This window comes from Cupressus sempervirens, chromosome 3, assembly GCF_028749045.1.
Source record: "Cupressus sempervirens isolate cs-2001-9-10 chromosome 3, ASM2874904v1, whole genome shotgun sequence".
Lineage (NCBI taxonomy): Eukaryota > Viridiplantae > Streptophyta > Pinopsida > Cupressales > Cupressaceae > Cupressus > Cupressus sempervirens.
In genome coordinates this window covers 477,921,678-477,945,582 of record NC_143120.1, presented here as the reverse complement: position 1 = coordinate 477,945,582, position 23,905 = coordinate 477,921,678, and the positions used below count along the sequence as shown (strand labels likewise).

Sequence of the window (23,905 nt, the reverse complement as noted above, 5' to 3'; positions counted from 1 at the left end):
TTTGTTAATATATTATGTAGAGAGTAACCATCATGAATATGTTCAAAAATACTTCAATCATTTCCAGATTTTACAAGTGAGGTGAAATCTCTTCTCAACTTTGATTAATATGTCTCTTATCTGCTCAAACAATCTTCAGAATTCTGCCTTAAAATCCCTGATGAATCTGTTCATCATATCATCATTATCGTGCTCAAATCTTCTGTGTAAGGCTGCTCACATTTTCCATATAAGTCTTCTCAAAATCTGTAATCAAACTGGTGAAATGAATGCTTTAAAAGTATTTGTACATCTCACCGCCTTTGGTCCAGCATCCTCCATTCTGTCTAGTATCAAACACAGGGTGTCATGTGTGATAATATACATCTTTATCCAAACACTGAAATAATCAGACTCTTACTCCATTTCCTTTTCAGAACATTGGTTGCTTCTTATTTCTTTTGTTTGACACAATCAAAATATATAATCCATCATATTTTTCTGTGAGTGGGTGACATAATCATATCATTGATGCTGCTGTATCTAGCATTCTTCATATACAGCTGATGATATCATTGTGGTCAAAACTTCCAAGCCAACGTCTCCTTTAGAATAATCAAAACATGCAGGACATATTAGCCAATATTGTTTGATGATCTCCAAAATACTAATTTATACAGCAATTCGTCTTCTTCTACACAATAAGTCATCCATCAAAACAACTTTCTTATGCATCCACTTACATTATATTTTGATGAAGAGAATAGATATTCTAGACTGTTAGTTCTATCTTTATGAACACATTCTCTATTTGATCCTTATTATAAATGTGATGATGTCTGATATCAATATGGCTTCAGCACTGATACAATTATTGTTTCTCACATGGTGATATAATCCTATAACATTAATCTGATGCCTTTTAGCGACTATATCCTTTTGACTTCAGTATTTGACCAAGGAGCTCTCCATCTTTTCATAACTCCATCAGCATTTAAACATAATCATCATCATCTTCAAATGCATTGCTGAAATGGACTGCATTCACATGCTCATTCTCGGCTCGCAATATTTTGACTTCTCTCTAGTCTTTAATATTAGTAGGGAACAAGAGTATATATCTTCATATTTTTAATCATGGATGCTGATACTCATAAAATATGCTCAAATGGATGCCTAAAATTTTGAATTTTTGGGCTCCAACACCTTTAACTTGGCATGCTGCATTGTTTCCAACTTTGATAATGCCTCCATTCTGACTTTTGAAGTCAACAAACTTGTTCATATCACCAGTCATATGATGTGAACAACCACTATCAATTATCCAATCATATTTCTTTTTAACCTGTGATACCAAAGCTACTTTCTCTGGACTTTCTTCTTTAATTGCTACAAATCCTATTTCATCATCACTAGCACTTATTGCTTGTTCATCAGAATGATTTGCTTCATTTACATACAAATGTTATTGCATACAGGATCTCTGATAGAAATACTGGTAAAGATAATTGCAGTCTTACCTTTCTTAATGCTGATGCATAAATCTTCAGATTCAATCTTCAATGACCAATGCTGATGATGTGTACTTTGAAACTGTAGGTTAAAGAATGATCTTGGGACTGCAAATATGTTAGTACTTGATGTTGCATTGTCTCCTAGTTTGGTGAGCATATATATCATATATAAGAGACATGACCCTATATGGTCATGATTCATACTGTAAGCTTTGATTAGTTAAGGATAACAAGCCCGATACTTATCGGGTGTTATACACAATAATACAACAAGCTTGATACTTAGCGGGTGTAATACAAACATTGTATATATCCAAAATGCATAGCGATTATAATCAGACTTTGTCTAAAATCATATATAGCCCGATTCATTATCGGATGCTTGCATGAAGTTAAGACATAGCAAGATCAGTGATAAGAACCTGATCCCTGATCGGTGTAACAACGTCATCAGCCAACCCGATATGAATCGGAGGCAATCATAAAACTCAGATACTTATATATAGATTTGTGTATATGTATATATATGCATATGCTCATATATATATATATATATATATATATATATATATATATATATATGCACAGGTAGGTATAATCTAATGATTACTTTGACAAATGCTAAACTTCAACACTCCCTCTTTAGCAAGGGAGAAGTAATAATCTAGTTATTAGAATATCTAATCTTAACACATTATTTGACACTACCACTCTAAGAGTAGAGACTCGTCAAATAATTTAAATTTTTATGCAACGAACACTATCAAGCATAAGATATGATCTCTAATTGTCTGAAACAATATCTAGAGTAATCTTAACTTGTTTTGTTATTCATGACTTTTGACAAAATCAGAAGACTGTCATAATAACAGGCCTATCATTTGTAAGATCGTCACCTTACAAAGATTACCTTTTGAATGCATATGTCAACGAAAGATCGTCACCTTTCATTACATATCTGAATCAAAATTGTAGAAGTACAAAACACATATATATATATTGAAATTAAAACAATATTCAATATTACAAATAAAACATACCAAGTTTTCCTCTAAAGTATTCCAACTTTATCTTTACCAGAGGCTTGGTAAATATATCAGCAGATTGTTCATTAGTATTGATGTACTCTAATCTGATAATATTTCAATCCACCATGTTTCGGATGTAGTGACAAGGAACTTCAATGTGCTTGGACCTGTTATGAAAAACTGGATTAATAGAGAGCTTAATACAACTCTGATTATCACAATAGATAATAGTAGGCTTCAAAGGCTTCTTGAATAAATCAAATATCAACTTTCGTAACCACACAACTTCTCTGGCTTCTAAAGAAGCGGCAATGTACTCTGCTTTAGTAGAACTTAGTGCAAGAGAGGATTGTTTTTTGCTAAACCAAGAGATCATTCTAGAACCAAGACTGAAGCAACTTCTAGAAGTGCTCTTACGATTAGTAGAGCTGCCTGCCCAATCAGAATCTGTAAAACCATGAAGACTGACTTCCACTTGATCATATCTAATACCCAACCCAATAGTTCCCCTCAGATACCTTAAAATATGCTTGGCTGCCACCAGATGAATCTTCTTTGGGGCATACATGAATTGACTCAACGTGTTAGTAGCATAACAAATATCTGGATGAGTATTCACCACATACATTAAAGAGCCAATTATTTGTCTATAGAGAGTGGGACCAACAGGTTCAGATTCGATCATATCATCTTTTAATTCATGTAGATTTAATTCCATAGGAGTAGAATCAGGCCTGCAATCCATCATACCAAACTTCATAAGAAAATCAATAGTATATTTCCCTTGATTTAGGAAGATGTAGTTTTCCTTCTGCCAGACTTCCAATCCTAGGAAACAATGAAGAATACCCAAGTCTTTCATATTGAACTCAGCGGTTAATTTTTGTTTACATTTTCTTATTAGATGATCTTCACTTGTAATTAACCAATCATGAACATATAATATTAGCACAAGCATATCATATTTATCTTTTTTGAAGTATAGATTGGGATCAGCTTCATTTTCAGAATACCCTAACTTCATAAGGTAGTGGTCAATTCTTTCGTACCAAGCTCAAGGAGATTGCTTGAGCCCATATAGTGCTTTCTTTAACTTACACACATGAGTATCTTTTTTGTGAGTGGTGAACCCATTTGGTTGCTCAATATACACTTCTTCAATTTCACCATTTAGAAATGTCGTTTTAACATCCATTTGATGAATTTTCCACCCTTTTGATGCAGCAATAGCTAAGATGGTTCTAAGAGATGTGTATCTTGCAACTGGAGCAAAAGTTTCCTCATAATCTATACCTTCCTTTTGAGAGAATCCATGTACTACAAACCTTGCCTTGTATTTGTTAATACTACCATCAGGTGCATGCTTGATTTTGAAAAGCCATTATCTTTAGGTTGAGGTATGACATCCCATACATCATTCTTCAATATAAAATTATATTCTTCAATCATGGCCTCTTTCCAAAGTTGGCTTGCTAATGCATCTGTAGAGTTAGAAGGTTTTGTTTTGTTAAGTTTTGTTATTAGGGCAACATAACAAGACCGAGTTCTTGTCTTCTTACTTTCTTTTAACACTTCATTGGGTTCAATATTATTTTCCTCTATAAACTTTCTGGCCCAAAGTGGTCTCTTCTTATTGATGTCATTTCCAACTTCTTTAGGATTTGATGTAGAAGGTTCAGAATTATACTCCCTCTCGTTCTTTGCAGGGTGACCTTCGCTTGAATTTGAGATATGTTATGGGATTGACTTATCATTGTATTTAGACAGATTGAAGGCAGTATCTTCTTCAAATTTAACATCTCTACTGATCTCAATTGTTTTTTGTCCTGGAATATAAATTCTATAACCTTTCAAATTTTCACTGTAAGCAATGATAACTCCTTTCTTCTTGGATGGTTCTAGCTTTGTTCTTTTCTCTTTAGGAATTTGAACATAGACTGGACATCCAAATATCCTAAGATGGCTGAGGTCTGGTTTGATTCTTGTAAAAACTTCTTCTGGAGTAATGTTATCCAATACTGAGTGAGGAGAATGGTTTTGACTATAAAAGCAGTGTTAAATGCTTTTGCCCAAAATGAAGTATGAAGGTTTTGATCATGAATCATGGCTTTGGTTGACTCTATGATTGACCTATTTTTACATTCTGCAACTCCATTTTGTTGAGGATTATAAGGTACAAAAAACTCCCTCTTAATCCCAACAGAAATGCAAAAGCCTTTAAAAATATCATAAATGTATTCACCTCAATTGTCAGATTGAAGAATTTTGATTTTCTTTTCAAATTGATTTTCTACCAGGGCTTTGAATTCTTTGAATTTAGAAAGAACTTCACTAAACCCTTTTTGTTTTAGAAAGTAAATCCAAGTTCTCCTAGAGTAGTCATCAACAAAGATTATATAGTAGAGACACCCATTTATAGAGGGTGTGGACATAGGACCACACAGGTCAGTGTGAACAAGTTCAAGAATAGATTTTGATTTGCGAACACTTTTAGGATAGGACTGCTTGGAATTTTTGCCTAGAGCACACCCTTTACAAACTTTTGCATGGTCAGATTTAAGATTTGGTAAGCCTTTTACAATTTTATTTATGGATGGTAAGGCTCGGAAATGGAGATGGCCTAGTCTTCTATGCCAAATCTATGTTGTCTTAGAGGTTTCATGACATAGGGCAAAGTTCTGAAGGTTACAAAGTCTATATAGACTCCCATCTCTAATTCCAATGGGGACAACTTTCTTGATATTAGCCTTTTTAGGCCAAGACAAAACTTTGTCTTCTTGGAAAGCAATTCGGTATCCTTGATCAGAGAGACCGGATATAGAGACAAGGTTTCTTTTAATTCTAGGTACATATAATACATTATCAAGCTGAAGAGTGATCTCGGAATTTAGTTGAATTGAGTAGGTTCCGACTCCCTTGATTGGATGAGTGGAGTTATCTCCTATGGTTACTTCTTTTGTGGTGCATTCCGAGAAGTTTTCAATTTTGCCTATGAAGCCTGTTATATGTCGAGATGCTCAACTGTCAATAATCCATGTGTTTTTATGTGAGTTTAATTCACTGGATAATGCTAGATACAATCCATGGTACTCCTTTGCTTCCTCCTTTTCTTCTTTTATCTTTGCTAGGGCTGCTTGAATTCTTTTTCGTTTAGGACAAACATTATGTGAGTGACCAAGTTTGTCACATTTAAAACATTGCACTTTAGACCAATTTGTTTTCTTATATGGTTTATTTGATCCTCTTTTATTTCGTCTAAATGACCTTTTCTTATTTGTACTTACTTGAAGTGCTTGAATATCTCCCTCTTGGTTTAGACTTATCCCCCTAGAAATTTAACCTTGACTTTTCTTGAGCACACTCATTTTTGAGAGATTTGAACTTAGGAAGCTCAAGTCGGGAGCTTAGACCTCTGATAAAGTTTTCGGATTTCCCAAGATATGGGAAGACCTCTTAGGGCAATCACGGGAAGTTCTTTTCATCAACTTGATTACCAATAGTCGCAAGTTGATATTTTAGTTCAAATATTCTCAGAAAATATGACATTATAGATTCTCCATTGTTCATTTTAATGTATAACAAATCCTGTTTTAATGTCAGTAGTTTGCTAGTATTGTTAATCTCAAAAGTATCTTTAATTTTAGAGAACATTTCAAATGTTGTATTAAGATTTGAGATTGAAGGGAGAATATAATCTTTCATAGAATATATAATTATTTTCATAGCTTTGTTTTTCTTTTGATTAAGTAAAACAAGTTTTGAAGAGTGCCTGAAACGCTGTACAAGTCTAAAGATGTTCAATAAGTGTAGATACAAAAAATACAGCAGACAAAAGCGAAACTAGTCACTCCCCCAAACAAAGGGTAACCAAGGTGACAGAAAAGCCTATCACCAGCCAAAAGTAAAGATCCAACTAGGAGGCAAATGAGAACCAAATACTACAATTTCACGATCTGCCCTTTGATTTAGAACCTCCCTTGCATGATCAGAGGTACATTTCAAAAGGAGGAGCAAATGGTTTAATTTTCTTTCCTTTTACCGCAGTCCAACCATCCTGCACCTTAGAGCCTCAACAATCCAATCCCCAGAAGAAACTGAACAATGGAGCCCAGGGGAATCTGAAACAACAACTATCTCCCTAGAAGAGCCCATAGCCGGCTGGCCCCCACTAAACCAGGAGGAAAGTCCAATACAGGGGCGGGGGCAAGAGAGGGTACAGGGCCCTGGCCCCCAACAGGACCAGGAAGAACATCTAGTGCAGGGATAGGGGAAGGAACAGGGACCTGACCATGAGACTGGACATCCTCCGCTAACTCTGGTTTCGAATGAACATCGATAGAGGAATCATCCTCAGAGTCATCCACTGAATCCAGATGTGCATCCATGGACTTAACCACCGTATAGTGTTTAGAAGAGGCCCCTGACCACCAGGAAGGTGGTCGCCTTGCTTTAGTCTTCACAGCAGCACAAGTAGCAATGTGACTTGTCAGATGACATTTTCTACAGCGAAAAGGGATACCTCCATAATCCAATATTTGGGTCCAAGAGCTTCTCGGGGATTCCAAACAAACCTTTTCAGGGAGGCCCTTTGAAATATCCATCTCTACAAGAATTTGAGCACACGTCGAATGGAGAATATCCGAAGTGTCTAAGTTTACATATAAAAAATACCAATAGCATCCCCAATAGCTTCATAAACAGAATCTAGCCAGAGATGCATCGGGAGATTCAGAATCCGGACCCAAATAGGAACCCTGTTAAAGGATTCATTCAGTGGATCAAAACCCATATGCCACGGTTTGGCCATAAGTGGAAATCTGTCTTCCCATGAAAAGTTGTTATTGCACAAAATAGTCTTCCTGTCTTTAATAGTTTTAAACTTTACTATGAAAAATCCTTTAGCCATTGGAAAGATGTGGACATCACGATCTAATATTGGTTCTCAATGCTTAGAAATCCAAGCATGAAGATTAGCAAGAGAGGGCCAAAAACCCTGAAAGCGAAAAATAGCAACAAAGATAGAGAGCTCTTCTACCGAACTATAAATATCATTGGCTGTATCAGAGTCCAAAAGAACCCTTATAGGATTTGATACACTTACAGGGGAAACTTCACAAGAACGAGAAGGCCTGGAATGAGTAGCTCGAACAACACCATGAAGACTCGCCTCGAATGCAGCCACATCGGCATAAGAGGCAGCTCTACCCCTTGAAGGCATAGAAACCAACCCAGATCTAGCAGAACCAATAGCAGGAGGCATAGTGAACCGCTCCCACACCCTGGACCAGCAACCAACAAGCAGCAAAAGGAGCCTGCAACCTACGGCCTGGGCAAGGGCTAAGAGGCGACAAACTACAAGCAACAAATCACTCGGACAATTTTCATAGCTTTGTTATTATGTCTTTTCCATGTAGTTTTCTCTTGCTCATTGTCAAGAATGACTTTATTTGTTTCTACATATTCTTCTAATTCCATTTCTCTTAAAATAATCATAACATGAGTTTTCCATGAAGAAAAATTTGTTGCCCCTTCCAACCTATCTTCTAGCCTTATGTGGTTGGTCATTTTGATTTGAGAAGATTGAAGATCTTTTTTTGAGTTTTGTAAATAAATATGTGTAATTTCTAAATAATTACTTCTTATCAAAAGGACTGTAATTATTGAGTAATAATTTCTTATTAGAATGGCTATGATACCATGTTATTGCATACAGGATCTCTGATAGAAATATTGGTAAAGATAATTACAGTCTTACCTTTCTTAATGCTGATGTATAAATCTTCAATGGCCAATGCTGACAATTTGTACTTTGAAATTGTAGGTTAAAGAATGATCTTGGGATTGCAAATATGTTAGTACTTGATATTGCATTGTCTTCAATTTTGGTGAGCATATGTATTATATAGAAGAGGCATGCCTCCGTAGGGGCATGACTCTACGTGGCCAAAGGCCACGTAGAGTCATGACCCTACTTGGTCAAAGGCCACGTAGTGTCATGACCCTACCTGGTCATGATTCATACTGTAAGCTCTAATTAGTTAAGGATAACAAGCCCGATACTTATCGAGTGTTATACACAACAATACAACACGCCCGATACTTATTGGGTGTGATACAAACATTGTATATATCCAAAATGCACAACGATTATAATCAGACTTTGTCTAAGATCATATACAACCCGATTCATTATCAGATGCTTGCATGAAGTTAAGACACAACAAGATCAGTGAGAGGAACCCAATCCTTGATCGATGTAACAACAAGTGTCATCAACCAACCTGATATGAATTAGAGGCAATCATAAAACTTAGATACACACACACACACACACACACACACACACACACACACTCTATCTCTTCTAGGTTTGTAATTTACTTTATACTTTTTCTCTCTTTTAGGACACTTAGATGCATAATGACCAAATTCATTGCAAGTCCAACATTTAAAGATTTTTTTACCATCTTTTTCTCTTCTTACCAAAAGGGCTACTTCTTCAATCTTTCTATCCTCATCAGATCTGCTGCTGCTAGCAAAATCTCCTCAAGCACTTGTGCTCCTTGATAGACTAGGTTGAATATTCAGGGCACTGAAAGCTGTCTCTGTTCAAGTCGATTCTCCGGATTGTCTAAGTTCATTCTCAACTACTTCAAGTCTTCCAAGCAATGTCTCCTTTGTAAAATCTTTGGTACAAGATATCAACAACTGTATCATTTGAACTGCTGGCTTAAATGGTGGTGTTAAAGTCTTCAATATCTTCCATATCACCTCATCATCTTCTTTGGTTCCTCCTTGAGATTTAATACTTACAATGATTTCTGATATTTTGCCTACATATGTTCGTACAAATTCACCTTCCATCATTTTAGCATCTTGAGATGCACAAATCCAACTTTGTAGCCTCAACTTCTTAGAATGTGCATCACCTTCGAAACTAGTTTTCAAAGCTTTCCAAATCAAATGTGAAGTAACAAGTGATTTTACCTGATTGTATTCAATTTCAGCAGGTGCAGTCAATATGCTTCTCTGGCTCTCGTGTCACACATAAAAAGATCCCTTTCTTCATCCGTACAAGTTTCCAAATCCTTTTCAGCAATGATTGTCTTTGCTGATTTTGTCAAGATCCAATATCCGGGACCCATACACAACAGATGTGTCTTCATCTTTTCCTTCCATCTGTCATAATTTTTTCCATTGAACTTCAGACTATTTTTCTTGAACATGCTCGCCATGGATCTCCCAAAGTTGTTAAACTTTATCTTCAAGGACCTGATGCTCTGGTACTAATTGTTAGAAACAATACTCTACCAAGAAACAAATCTCCAACAATTAAAACATTTATCTTCCTTAAATAATCTTAATCATTCAACCAAAGTAAACAACAATCATAACAAGATGCACATGGACAATTACACCAAATATGTTAACTAGGGAAACCCTTGCTCAAAGGGAAATCCTCGGTCGGAATGATGCCCACAAGATGATGTACTAATATAAATATTCCTTGTTAGAGGATGGACCTTGTTAGGAGTCTATTACAACATTTAGTACATAGAGTCCCTGTTAGGAGACTTAGAATCCTTGTTAGGAGATTCCAACCCTGTTAGGAGTTGTAGTATAATGTATGCAAGAAGAGCCCACTGCCCAAACATGCAATTTCAACTACAAGAAGAGCTCACTGCCCAAACATGTAATTTACTGTTATGTTCTTCTTTTCTCTGCCCTATCAACTAGACCAATCACTTTTAGACCTTGTAGACTAGGTTACGAACCTCGGATCACACAATAGAACCTCGGCAATGAAGTTTCCTTCACTTCCGCTCTGCTCTGCTCAACTTCACATTCTGCTCTCTCTGCTTGCTTACAATCACTTCTCCATGTCATTTCATTCCACATCCACACTTTATGATAAAGGAAAATGTCCTTCCTTTATATCGAGTCCATAAAACAATTCCCTAAGTTGGCTATTAGACCTTCTCAATTAATCTTCATAGGACCACATTAAGAGCACATTACACTTAGCGATAACATTAATTTTTTGCCTTGCAACTTGAATATCTTTCCATACACATAATATTATGACGAGCGAGCTTAGCAACATCATCACCAACATGTCTTCTTCACATCCTCAACCTCAATTCTCAGAATAACAATTCTGCTAAGAGGTATGACAAGTTTGCCAAAACATGCCTCTGTAAACTCTATCTTAGAATAAACATCACAAAAAATTACATAACTTCTTCCATACTTAACATTTCTTCATCCGATGTTAATTGCATAAACTAGATACTTAGAAGTATCTCATATAACCTTGGATAGTGAGAACACTCAACTTGTCGTTCGTACCAACTTGATCTTTCCGTTGTTCTTCTATTAGATACCACAGAAGACTGATACATTGACATCAATGACAAACTCAGTCATGAATGTAACATATCATCATAGTAACATATCTACAATACTTTGCCATAGGAATATCATCAGCATTCATGTTTCCAACACTAACACTAATGCAGAGACAAAAAAGTTGTATTAGAAAAATTTAGAATTGCCATATGGACAAAATATATTGGTTCACAAATGCGCACTATAATACGAGTTCATCCCCATGTTGAAACATGATGAAAAAGCCTATTTGTGGGCAGCACTTAAGGGGAAAGCTACAATTTTATTTGCATAGTGGAGAATGAGTTATCATAGATTTAAGATGGGCAGATGAACAGTCCCCAAGGAAGATTGGGAAGATATTTTGCATTTTCTACAACTAAGTGGTGGTTGAAACTGATTGGCACTTCATCACAAAGTGTGTTTTGATGATGATATTCATTGTTCAGTTTGAAAACATTTTGTAGGTGGGCGGTCTGATTGAGCTATTTGAGGAGGCCAAGGTTCATAAATTGACTATTTTTCTTGATCAAGGTTCATAATAGAAGAGCTGACATCAAAAGAAAATAAAAATTGTATTGACATTGTTTCTTGGTTTCTTAGACTGGTTAGTCTCATGGATGTCATTAAAATCCCCTCTTCTTTTTCTTTGGCATTATTTTTTTCTATTAAATATTATTTAAGAATCCAAATACATCATTCCAAATACATCATCTCTGTTAGTTCTCAGCTTCTGAGTATTCAATCAAACTTAATACAAAACCTTCCCGATAGTTCCATTACATGATCAATGACAAGAGTTTCTTAAAATTATTACAAAACATTTACATGCAAAACTGAGTCAGCAGAAGGTACACTAATATCAGGTTCTGGCATTCCTTCTCCTTGTGGCTGCTCATCAATATGCTGCTGTCCACTACCCTATCTCTGTCCTCTAATTTCAGACATGAATTATTACAATGCCACCTCCAAGGCATTGCTTTCCTCTGTGTGCCTGGTCCATGTATATCCTGCAACTTCTCCAATGTGAAAATATGGGTGTTGTCATTCTGAAGCAGTATTTCAAACTTTGTCCTCATGGTCCTCAGGGCTTTTGTGACCTGCATATTCACATGATACCATATGAGTCTCCTCAAAGACTCAATAAGTGATATATTCTTATGAGAAAAAAACATTATATTCTTTTCTAAGGCCTTGAATATAGCTAGTGGCCACATCTAGGGTAGATTTTGATGACAAAGGCAAAAGTATTTCAGATTTCTTTGGCCATGAAACAGTCAAAATAAATGTGCTTGATATTTGCTGGGGTTCTACAAATACTGCAAATATTCAGATCTCTTGACAGTAGCCTAATAGACACCTATGAACTATGTCACAACGTTCGCCGAATTTTCGGCCCCAAGTTCCAAATTCGGCGAACCTAAGAAAATATTAAAAATTTCGGATAAATTCATCCTAAATTCGTCTAAAACAGGTTGTAGGTCGTCGTTTGTGAAACCATGAGTGCATTTTGCAGGTTGTGAGTTACAAATTCTCCCGCCTCGTTACACATTCTACCATTTGCTTGCTCATCTGCTTTCACAGCTTTAACTTATCTGCTTTGACGTCTGCTTTCAGCATCTCTTGAATGCCCTGCAATGAATGACGTTTGAAGAAAACTCAGCTTCCAATCCTCTTTGTCGGCAACGACATTTGAACAAAATTCCGCTTCCATTCCTCTCCATTGGTTGTTTAGGGTATGATATAGTGATTTTTAACATTCAAGATTATTTAATAGGTTTAGTTAATAGTTATAAATATTTATTATTGTATGTTTTCTTATTATTTTAATTTTATATTACTTATCAAATTTTTAAGCATGTCAAAATTATTTTTTAATTATATAATAATTAATAGCATATATTATAATTGAAAATGTCAATACTTATATTATTTATCAATTATTACAACATGTAATAATAAAATAGCATATATTTCTATTTTTTTGAAAACTTAATGTCAAATTCTTTGACTTGTCGAACTTCATCCAAACTTCATAGTCATTAAATTCGAACTCGAACCTTGTGACTTAGCCTATGAATAACCATCTGCCAAAAGAAACACTTCTTTCTAGGCTCCACTATACTACTCTACATTTTGTCAAAAACCTTGGTCCAAGTTGTAGACAAGGATAACTTTAGTGGCTAATATTCACCAATTGGCTAATCTTACTCATCGGTGCCCAAATTTGGCTTTTTTTTTTCACTTTGGGGTGGCCATGTCGCTCGCACTTTACAAAAATTGTGTCACATGCTTAGGCCAATTGCCAATAGTAATACAAAAGTATTTGCATTTTAGTGATGACTTCGCCAATGGAATCTAATACTTCCATGCGGTAAATAAAATATTTTCGCCTACAATTTCCAAGGCTTATCTTACTTGATGGTCATATTTGCCAAAATTTGGTACAAAATTGAGTTATAAGTTGAGTAAGTATATTTGACATGCATCTTTATTCCAGAGACTTTCCATGAAACTTTTTATCCTTTTCTTAGTTTGCCCCAAAATATATTTGATTGGGGACATGTGTCTTTATTTTTGGGACTTAATTTAAAACTTGGTATTCTTTTAAAAGTTTGGCTTGAAATAGGACTTAGGCCATTGATTTAGGATCATCCAACGGTTATAAATAATAGGGGTGTTGCCTCAAAGTCACCATCAATAATTTGGAGAGAAACTGTAATGATAAAACTGTGCTAAATTTAACCTTCAAGTTTGATAATTAATTAGGTTCAATATAATAATAATAATAAAATAATGGTTTTTAGGTATGTGTACTTTTGTCTACAATTTTCATCAACAATGAAACATTCACCAGAATTTTATAAGATTCTTATACGATTGAAAAAAAAAATCGCCAATAAAATTAAATATTGTCCTAAAAAATAAAATTAGCTAATAGAAATTACTTTGTTTCCTATGAACTAATGTTCGATACGCCAAAAATTTATACTTTTTCCTAAAGGGTGTTTTCTTAAAGTTATCCCTAGTAGAATCAAGATTAACATTCCACATGTTACAGTGAATAAAAATAGCATTACAGTCAGTCAAAAAGTTATATATATTTTTAGCCTTAATATTATGGAGCAAGGTTTCATCTTGCCTCTTGCCACTTAAACCAGCTATATATGTCTTATATGGTGCAACAATGCCTAGGAAGAGTTAACATAGAACATGCTTCCCTTAAAACTGAGTATGTTCTCCAGTGAGCCCTTGGGAGATTGTATTTGTTTATAAGAATCTCCTAGTCAACTAGATGATCATTTTCAATAATCTCTTGGAAACTAGAAACGCCTCTCCTTGCCAAGTCTTTGGCTGAGCATCCTTGCAATAGTGATAATGGTTTTCCTTTGTGGAATAGATTCCACCATGGGGATGTCTCTTCGAACACTTGATTTTATGAATGTATCCAGTTGGCTCTGCCTATAGACTTGCAAACAAAGGGCCAAGATAATTAGAAGAAATTAGATGGGTTTAGGTCAATAAACCAAAACACATCCATGAATCCATATCAAGTACAGGTCAAACCTGTATAGAATTTAGAAGCAGTGCACATAACTAAATGGGTCCAACAGGCATTCACTGACATTCCTTGATGATCTGTGAAATCCAAAGAAAAACATAAATTAGGGGATTAAGGTTTATACGCCCTATAGAAACTGACGTCATTGTAAGAAGAAAATTGAAAAGACAATCAAACAATTACTAAACTAGAACACAAGTTCTAGCTCAACCCTTTTGTTTCGACTGTTTTGGTGAAGAAGGATGGGACATTACACATGTGCATAGATTACAGAGCCTTGAACAACAAGACCATAAAGAATAGGTTCCCCGCTACCAAGATTGATGAGCTACATCTTTGTCCAAGCTATCATCAAATTAGTGTCTGCGAAGAAGATATATAGAAGACTGCTTTCCGTTGTCACTATGGGCACTTCGAGTTCCTTGCCCCGCCCTTTGGACTCAAATGCACCTGCAACTTTTCAGCCTTACATGAATTACACTTTCCAAGAACAACTCTATAAGTTTGTTTTGTTTTTTGTGACATCTTTATATGCAGCAAGTTGTGGGATGAACATTTGCAACATTTGGATGGTGTCTTGGGTATCATGGAGACAATCACTATTTGCAAAAGCCTCCAAATGTGAATTTGGGATGACAAATATTCTCTACCTAGGACATGTGATTGGAGCTGATGTTGAAGTACACCAAGAGAAAATTCAAGCAATTTTAGATTGGCCACCTCTGAAGAACATATCTAAATGGAGAGGATTCTTAGGGTAGTGTTGTTACTACATAAGGTTTGTGTGAGGGTTCTCATAGTTGGCATCACCCCTTGATTAATGTTACGGAGAAGGGGGCATTCCAGTGGTCTAGTGAGCCACAAGTTATATTTGACTGAGCACATGTCTAGTATTAGCACTACCTGACTTCTCATAGCCATTTTTTATTGAGTGTGCACCAACCAAGTTCAGACAATATCTAGTGGGATTCAAATTTGTGGTCCGAACAAATCACAAGAGGCTCAAGTACTTTTTGGAGGAAAATGACTTAAATGGGCAACAATACAAGTGGGTAATAAGGGATCAGGCTTACAACTTTGATGTTGAGTTTATAAAGGGCAAGAAAAATGTTGTTGATTCTTTGTCCAGTAAACCAACTCTTTGCTCTCATTGAGATTTCTACCAACTAGAAATCTCAACTATTGATTGGGTATGCAAAGAATGCATTTTCTTTTAATTTGGTTGATGACAATGTCCAAGATGATAGACATTCGATAATGGATGGTATTATTTATTACAAGAACATAATTTATCTTGTACTCAATTCCAGACTAAAGGTCAATATTTTAAGAACACTACATTATACAGATATAGTGAGACATCTGGATTCCTCTAATACCACAAGATGTGAGATGATGTATTACAATGTGTTAGAGAGTGCTTGACTTGCTAACAAAACAAGTTAGAACACATATTCCATGTAGGCCTTCTACAACCACTTCTAATACCCGAGAAAAAATAGGAAGGGATATCAATGGCTTTTATCATAGGTCTTCCACGAGTTCAAGGGAAAGATTGTATTTTTGTAGTTGTAGATAGGCTACCAAAATATTCCTATTTATTTGCCATTGTTTCAAATTTTTCAGCACCTCAGGTTTCGGAATTATTTTTAAGAGAGATGTTCAGGCTACATGGTCTACCTAAGACCATTGTTAGTAATTGAGACAGTAAACTCATCAATATGTTTTGAAAGGATTTTTTCCATTTGATAGGTACAAAATTAACTCCAAGCACTAGCAACCATCCTCAAATGGATAGGCAAACTAGAATTGTAATCAAATAGGTTGAGGGCCACCTTAGAAACTATGTTTAGGGAAGTAGTGTGCTTGGGTTAGATGGATTCACTTAGGTGAGTATTGTTACAATACCACCTTCCATATGTCGATAGGTATACCTCCTTTCAGGGTCTTGTATGACTATAATGCCTTGTCATACATACACTTGGCATTTGATGTCAATAAGGTTCCTCCTTCAAAGGAGACAACTCAAAATTATCATATTCTCAAGGCACTGAAAGATAACTGTCGACACAAAAGTTCGCACTTATGCTAGACTTGTTATTCCCAAGCGACCTTGTGGAACATGGAAACAACCTCCAAGTGTGGGATTTGTGCTCTGAGGTTGAATCTCCAAAAAAGGTTGGTTTCCTTACAATCAAGATACACCTAAACTATTACTCTGAGGGAAAAGGGAGAAGGATTGCATAAAATTAAATGCTGAAAGGGAAAGGGGGTAATGCATCTTATTGAAACATGGTTCATTTCTCTGCCTATAGTTGCATGAAACATTAATAAAAGACCCAATATACACAGATCTTGATCCTAAACTACCTTCCAATAAATTGTATGCAAGTTAGAACTTGACAGATGTTGCAAGGAAAAGAAATTTCACTCTACAACTATTGCCAGCAGATTAAACACAACATACAAATGAAGAAATAGAAAAGAAACATCCACTACATGGCACATAAAATGCACGAGATAGTAGAATGAAAAGAACAGGTAAAAACAAGATATTTCATTAATGAAAGGCAAAAGGAAGTTACAGTTGTAGAGCATAATGTTTCTGCAAAGTACCAAAGAAGAATCCAAAAAATATTTACAAACTTTGCCTTTATAGAATTTAGGCATAACTCAATACAATTTTAAGTTCAAACTCCAACAACAGTAGAGTTGAAGTTACAGAGAAGCACTAAGTAAATATTAGAATGAAATCTGATCTTTGAAGCAATTTGATCTTCAGAAGTGACAAGAAGAGTCAAATGAGTACACCCAGTTGATGTAAGGATAAATTTTGCATAAGATAATCCCTTCAGATCATAAAGAGGCATGGAATGTGTTAATGTCGTAGCTTCAGTTGGACTGAATTGACCTAGAGATAATCATTCTATTGTTATTGGTTAATCATTAATTAGACAAACTCTATTATATCTACTTATATATACGTGTGTTAATATTGTCTAAATGGTTATTAACTAATAAACCATCGTACATGTCTCTTCTACGGATATTTATATAGCATCCAAATCTGCATTCAGAACACACAGAAAAATGGTAGTGTTATTACATTTGCAGAAAACAATCATTGAACTCAACATGGTATCAAAGCACCCGGCTGCAAATGTAGAAAATAGAACTAGGAAAATATTGTATATATTATCAAAGACTGAAACATCAAATAACACAATGATTTGTTTATGAAGCGATGAATATACAAAGCATCGAACAAATGATCATGCCAGCCATAAAGAAAGCAGAGATCAAATCAAAGAAGCCTACATGTAGACATTGATGACATATATTTGACTATCGAAAGGAACTAAGGAACAGGACAAAGAACCTAAATACAACATCACTAAACCAAAGAAATGGTTGTATCGAGACATGTCTGCCATGTCAACAACGATACAACAAATCTGCAAAAGGTGTATGGAAGAAAAAAAAAAGACCATAGATATGGAAGAGTTCGATACACATTTGGGAATCCATTTGATATTGTCTCAGATGCTCATTGTTACAACATTAGATATGCCGAGTATGAAAGATGTGCTAAGTAGACAGGAAAGAAATATGACAGGAGACATATCATGTACCGTGATCAATAGATTAGTCAAGTAAATAAGTGATATGCAGATCGGATGGATGAAGTTAACAGTTGATATGCCAGCTATACAATACGGCAATTAAAGAGCTGATTATAGTAATAAGAAATATTAGCGAATATATCGTGTGTGGATTCCATTTAAAGAAATCTAATCTCTATTATCTCCTACGATGAATGATATTTTAGGGCTATCAAGCAAGGTCATGATAATGGGAAATTAGAAAGAGATACTACTTTTAATGTGAAAGACATCACCGCTCAAAATTGTAAGATATATATCTTAAAATTGATCTCATTTCAATGGGAGACAAGAACACACATCTTTGTCTGTCTTCCCAAGACATTCTGTATGTTCATGAATGCGGTTGCAATTTTCTGTAACAGTTTATTTGAGGAATACTTAATAACAATTGTATTTAACTCTTTGAATATGTCTTTGAATGAGAGCCTGTTCCATTCCTTCAATTTTTATTTGATGTATTGAAGGTTATTGAAAAATTTATAGCTTTTCCTTCTAGTTGTTCTAGGGGTTGTTTCTTTTATAAGATCTACTAGATCCTTGTGACAACCACATTGTTTTGAAGTTGAAGTAGCTTTGTATGTATGTATGTATTGACATGTGTGTAGGTAGGTATATATGTACTTTCGTACATACGAATGTAGTTAGGTATGTATGTGTGTGCATCTCTCTCTCTCTATGTATGTACGTATGTACGTATGTGCATATGTACCTAATACAAAAGATGTTTTGTTGCAAGAATCTGATAGACCTAATAAAAGAAACAATCATGAGAACAATTACAAGAAAAAGCAATAAATCAGTTAATAGCTTCAATAAATTAAGGAAAAATTGAAGGAATGTAAAGAGTTAAAGAGGATTCAACAAGAATTAACATATTTAAATGATAAAGTTTATTAGTCCCTGCCTATGTATAGGCAGGGTACTAATGTTTTCAGTTGAGGTCACAATTAATTTTTACAACTAAAATCAGTCACTTTCTAAAGCTAAAAAGTCAGTTTATTTTTAAATTAATTTTTACATGTTAATTGCTTAATTTTGATTGGCTGACCCCTATTTTCCCAGGGTAATTTTGATTTATCCATACAAGAAATTCAATAAATTAAATTCTGGAAACTTCTTCGAAATCTGTAGAATGTTTTTCATAGTGCTAGAAGCTTTCCTCTGTAACATGACTTCCTCCTCCAATGAAAGGTGTAACATTGCTTTCAGATTATACTGAAGCGAAAGCAAAGAAAGCTTTGACATAGTAGCCATGAAAGTACGGAGAGAGCCTTGAATTTGAGTAAAGCTTAGATTTCCGACAATAAAATCAGTAATTGTCCCATAATTTCCAGGCACTTGGAGAGAAGCAAATCCATTATGAGATACAGTTAGCTGTTGCAATGATGGATGATTGAGATTCTCTGACTTTAAATCACTGAAAAATTAGTTGCCGCTAAAATCCACAACCTGAAGCATCAGCCCTGCTAAATCTAGCTACCAGGAGTTAGAAATCTAGTTATTCTCAAGCTAATATCCACTAATGGCGTCTGTAAGATTCTACTGAAACTGTGGGATTTGCCAATTGCTACACTCAGCTTGAGTGATTTTTCAGAGTCACTTCTTCTCCTCAAAACCACGGGCAGCCCTGCAGGAGGAGGGAGGAGGGATTTGGGCACCATTTTGCACAAGGCGGTGGCCAGTCAGATAGAGAAAACAAGACCCGAACAAAATTTCCTAGCGAATTATAGCTTGATTTATGATCTTTCTACATGCCATGCATGTCAACTTCCAAATCCTGCAGTATGCCACCACATTACCCTGAAATTATTTGAGAGATCTTTCGGAAATTTCGATTCATGTTTGAAATTGAGCTACAAATTGGTTCCCATATCCCTCCTGTCTCATTCTGTATCTTTCAGGCCATGATGATAAAAACACAAGCAAGAAAACAAATTTGAAAGCATTTATAGGGAACAATCAAAGAAAATATATTAAAAATGATTCAGGAATCTTGGAGTTGCCACCCAAATTATGCACGTAATACCCATGGCACTTCCAGTCATATTTGCTCCGTTTCTGAGTTGCACCTGTTTATCAGTCTCTTGAATGTTCTCGATTTTTCCATTATTTAATTAATAGTCTTGTAGTTAATTTTTTTATTTACATTTTTAAATTTTGTTCTTTGAAATATTGAAATATATAATATAAGAATTTTTATATATGTAATTGGAAAATGGAAACATATTAGTTATATATATATATAATATTAAGCTAAGATTTTAGATTTTCTTTAATATTGATTAGTGAAAATTATAGCTTTGATATTCATAAGAGTATAAGCACCTTGCAACAATAGCGATAAAATATCAAAAACATTTTAGATCAAAACTAATAAAATATCTTATAAGTTGTAATAAGATATTTATATTGTATTATTATTATTTTTTAATTATAATTTTCTTTAAAGTTCAATTTTAGTCAATAATAAGAATATTTTTTATTTAATTTTTTTCTAGAGATTATTAAAATTTTCTCTTTCAATATTAAAAAATTTATTATATAATTATTTATGTATATTCTTTGTGAAATCTAAAATGATTGGCATATATAAAAATAGTTACTAACTTTTATATATCTTTTTCTTGTGGCTTCAAATTAAAGCTTTTCAACTTGGCAATTTAGGGACCATGAATCTTATTAATATCTCTTTAACTAAGAACTTTATAATATTATTTATTACATCTTTAGAAGTTTGATAACTAGATTAACCCAAGTTAATACTGTCTTTATTTCAAATTGAACTTTTAGCTGTAATTACTATCTTATTATTGACTCTTATATTCCCTTCTAAATGCCATAATAGGCAGGGACTTGTGCTCAAACAGAGCTCTTGTTTTATATATGTACACCTATATTCCTCAAATCAACTCTCGTGTGTATTATGAAATTGGGCTTGTGGCGGGGGCCCTAGCTCGGTTGGCTAAATCTTCCCTGTTGCAGGGGGTTGGTCATGGGTTCTGGTCTCTCCCGTCTTCGTGGTACCGGTGGGCGTGTCGCGCCAGCGCTACCGGTCACATTAAAAAGTTTATCAGGTGCACTTTTTTGCTAAAAAAAAAAAAAAATCGGACTTGTGAAATCTTGCATGAACATTTTGTGTCGCAAATATTCATTTCCCTTGTTCTGATCTGTGAAGTACATTAAACAATCAATTGTCTATAGCCACTCATTCTTATCTATGAATCTTATCACACTAAATTTAGGATTCAGTTATGAACAATGCAACTTATGTTCTCATTAAGCACCATATCCCTTCCATAATTTGTCAAAATTAATAACATGCAAAACAATGAAAGCTTTGTTATTCCCCCAAATTAACTTCATCGACACTGAACGTGATCTTTCCATGATGATGATCTTTGTTTTGAATAAAATTCTATAATATTCTCTTCATATTATAATTATTTTTATGAATGAAATTTTATTTGCTAATTTTTTGCTACTGAATATTCATTTTCCTTGTTCTAGTCTGTAAAAGCGTTATCCATATTCCGTTGTATATAAATGATAAATACACCATCAAGCACATATTTTCCTCCCATAGTTTCTGTAAAATTGTACAAAATGCCGTTAAAGCTTTCTGATTCTCACAAATTATCTTGAGCTATTAATTTTGTTAGAGCCTTAGTGGACACCGAACATGAATGTTTTTAGCTATGATTGCTGTCTTGAATGAATGATATAGTGTCTATTTTTAGCCGTTTCTTGTTTTGAGATTTTATTCGCTCTCATTATATGTGAGATAATGTCGGACAGAAAATTCTATTATACATGGTGGTTCATGGGGTATTTTTGGTGGTTCATGGGGTATTTTGGGAACCATCTGGAATGTATTTTATGGATTATTTTGAGAAATTCTTATAGGATTGGAACATATGAAGAGTTTTACTGAATGTAAAGATGATAGAGTTTTTCTTAATTTGTACCCAGATTTTGCCTCAACAGATACAAGAGAACATTGACCTCTTTTGTCGGACACGCAGCAACATTGCTACCATTTTAAACGAGTAAGAATCAAACCATTGCACTTATATGTTGTCTTGCTTAATTAAGCTCTTTATACGAAGTCATTCCATCAAAATATATATATATATATATATATATATATATATATATATATATATATATATATATATATATATATATATATATATATAGCATTAAATTCATTTAAGCAATTGGAATATGAGATATAAAACCAAAGAGATGCCTAAGCAGAAGTTACTTTTCATGTGCTTTTAGTTTACCATGTGCATGATGTTATGAATGTGAAGATGCCAAATTTACGAAACCAATTTCTTTTAGTATTTATCAACTCACATTTCGTGAATCTTGAGGGGCTGCAGGATGAATGATATGCCTGGCATAATGAGTCAAATGCCACCCCTTCCAGTAAAGATAAATGAGGAGCTTGCAGACACAATTCTTTCAAAGCTGCCCCAAGTGTCTACTTCATTGCAATCATAAATGGTCACAATGAAAAGTATTCAACAATTTTCATAGAAACAGGTTACTTGTGAGTGGAAAATTCATGCTTAGTAGACATTCCAGATGAAGAGGATAACTTCTTTTCTGGAAGTTACAATATACACCACTCGGAACAAAGACCATTCCTTCACTCTGACATGCTTTCATTTATTTATGTATTATTGTAGTGTTCAAATTTGTATTGAGGTTGGCTTGTATTTAAATTTCTACTGGATAGTTTGACATTCATGAATGTCGTCAAATTATGAACATGTGGGTATAGCAAATATTCCTTCTGTAAATATCCACTTGCTCGTCCAAATTCCCATCATGTAAAGTATACAGACTTCATCAGTGTTCACCATAAATATTTCCATTATTGTTTCCTTTGATTTTAAGGAGTAGAAAATCGACAACTGGCGTGCTAGTTGTGTCCTCCAGATTGTTGAGCGAGATTCGGAATTATAAGAGTTATATTCATAGATTGATGGGTGTGGGTAGTGTTCACATTTTATTAGTTATCATACCGTTTCACTTCTTTGTGGATGGAATTTAGAGAATCGAACAAGAAGTTTATCCGTCATTTTAGGGTTTATTTGAATTGTACCATTCAACATTAAACTACCAAACCAGAGACGCAAATTATTATAAAACAGGCCTACAAAGATTCTGAATTAGTAGAAAAGCTATGGGAAATCAATCATCTACAATCTTCTCAAATGAAACTGGATTGATGCATAAAATTATCATTTCCTCGTGAGAAAACAAATAGGGGCGGTAAATTGAGTTTTCAAAATCATCATCAATAAATAAATGTTTTGCAATATTAACTCGACAACGAAGAATTGAGTTCTTCCCACTAAATTCTGGAGCATAAATAAAACGTCGTGTTTTACATTTGAGATCTGAGATGAACTCCCCAAATGATCATCTCAAAAGCAATTACAGTATTGTGAACATATTGAGCAATGATTAATTAATCGACATTAACATCGCAATCACTTGAATCAATTGAATTTCGAAGACAGTTTAATTTTATGAAATGAACCAGTTCATTGCTAGGAATTATTTTGAAACAATTGAGGACAATATGCTAGCGCATCTGACAATGCTGTGCGTAAGGCTTACGCCCATCACATACCCTAAACTGTGGATGTATCAATTCTTGTCATGGCCAATTCTATAATCATTGTCCCCACTACAACTTCTACGAATTTTTGTGATTGATGGAACTCTTCTGCTATGACTATTATAATGTAGTCT

General features: G+C 34.5%; 1 protein-coding gene across 2 annotated transcripts in view; it reads left to right on the top strand.

The window, feature by feature from the left end:
- Positions 1-23,034, top strand: part of LOC149567232 (uncharacterized) — a 101,163-nt gene extending 78,129 nt beyond the window's left edge. Inside the window, exons 6-7 of one of the 2 annotated variants that reach the window (XM_089820413.1) lie at positions 22,121-22,182; positions 22,522-23,034. In XM_089820413.1, coding sequence (XP_089676539.1) covers positions 22,121-22,182; positions 22,522-22,642 — 183 coding nt within the window. In that variant the 3' untranslated portion in view covers positions 22,643-23,034. Of the gene's footprint in view, positions 1-22,105; positions 22,183-22,521 lie in introns of both variants that reach the window. The other variant, XM_089820412.1, reaches the window with a different exon arrangement.
- Positions 23,035-23,905: the final 871 nt, after the last annotated feature.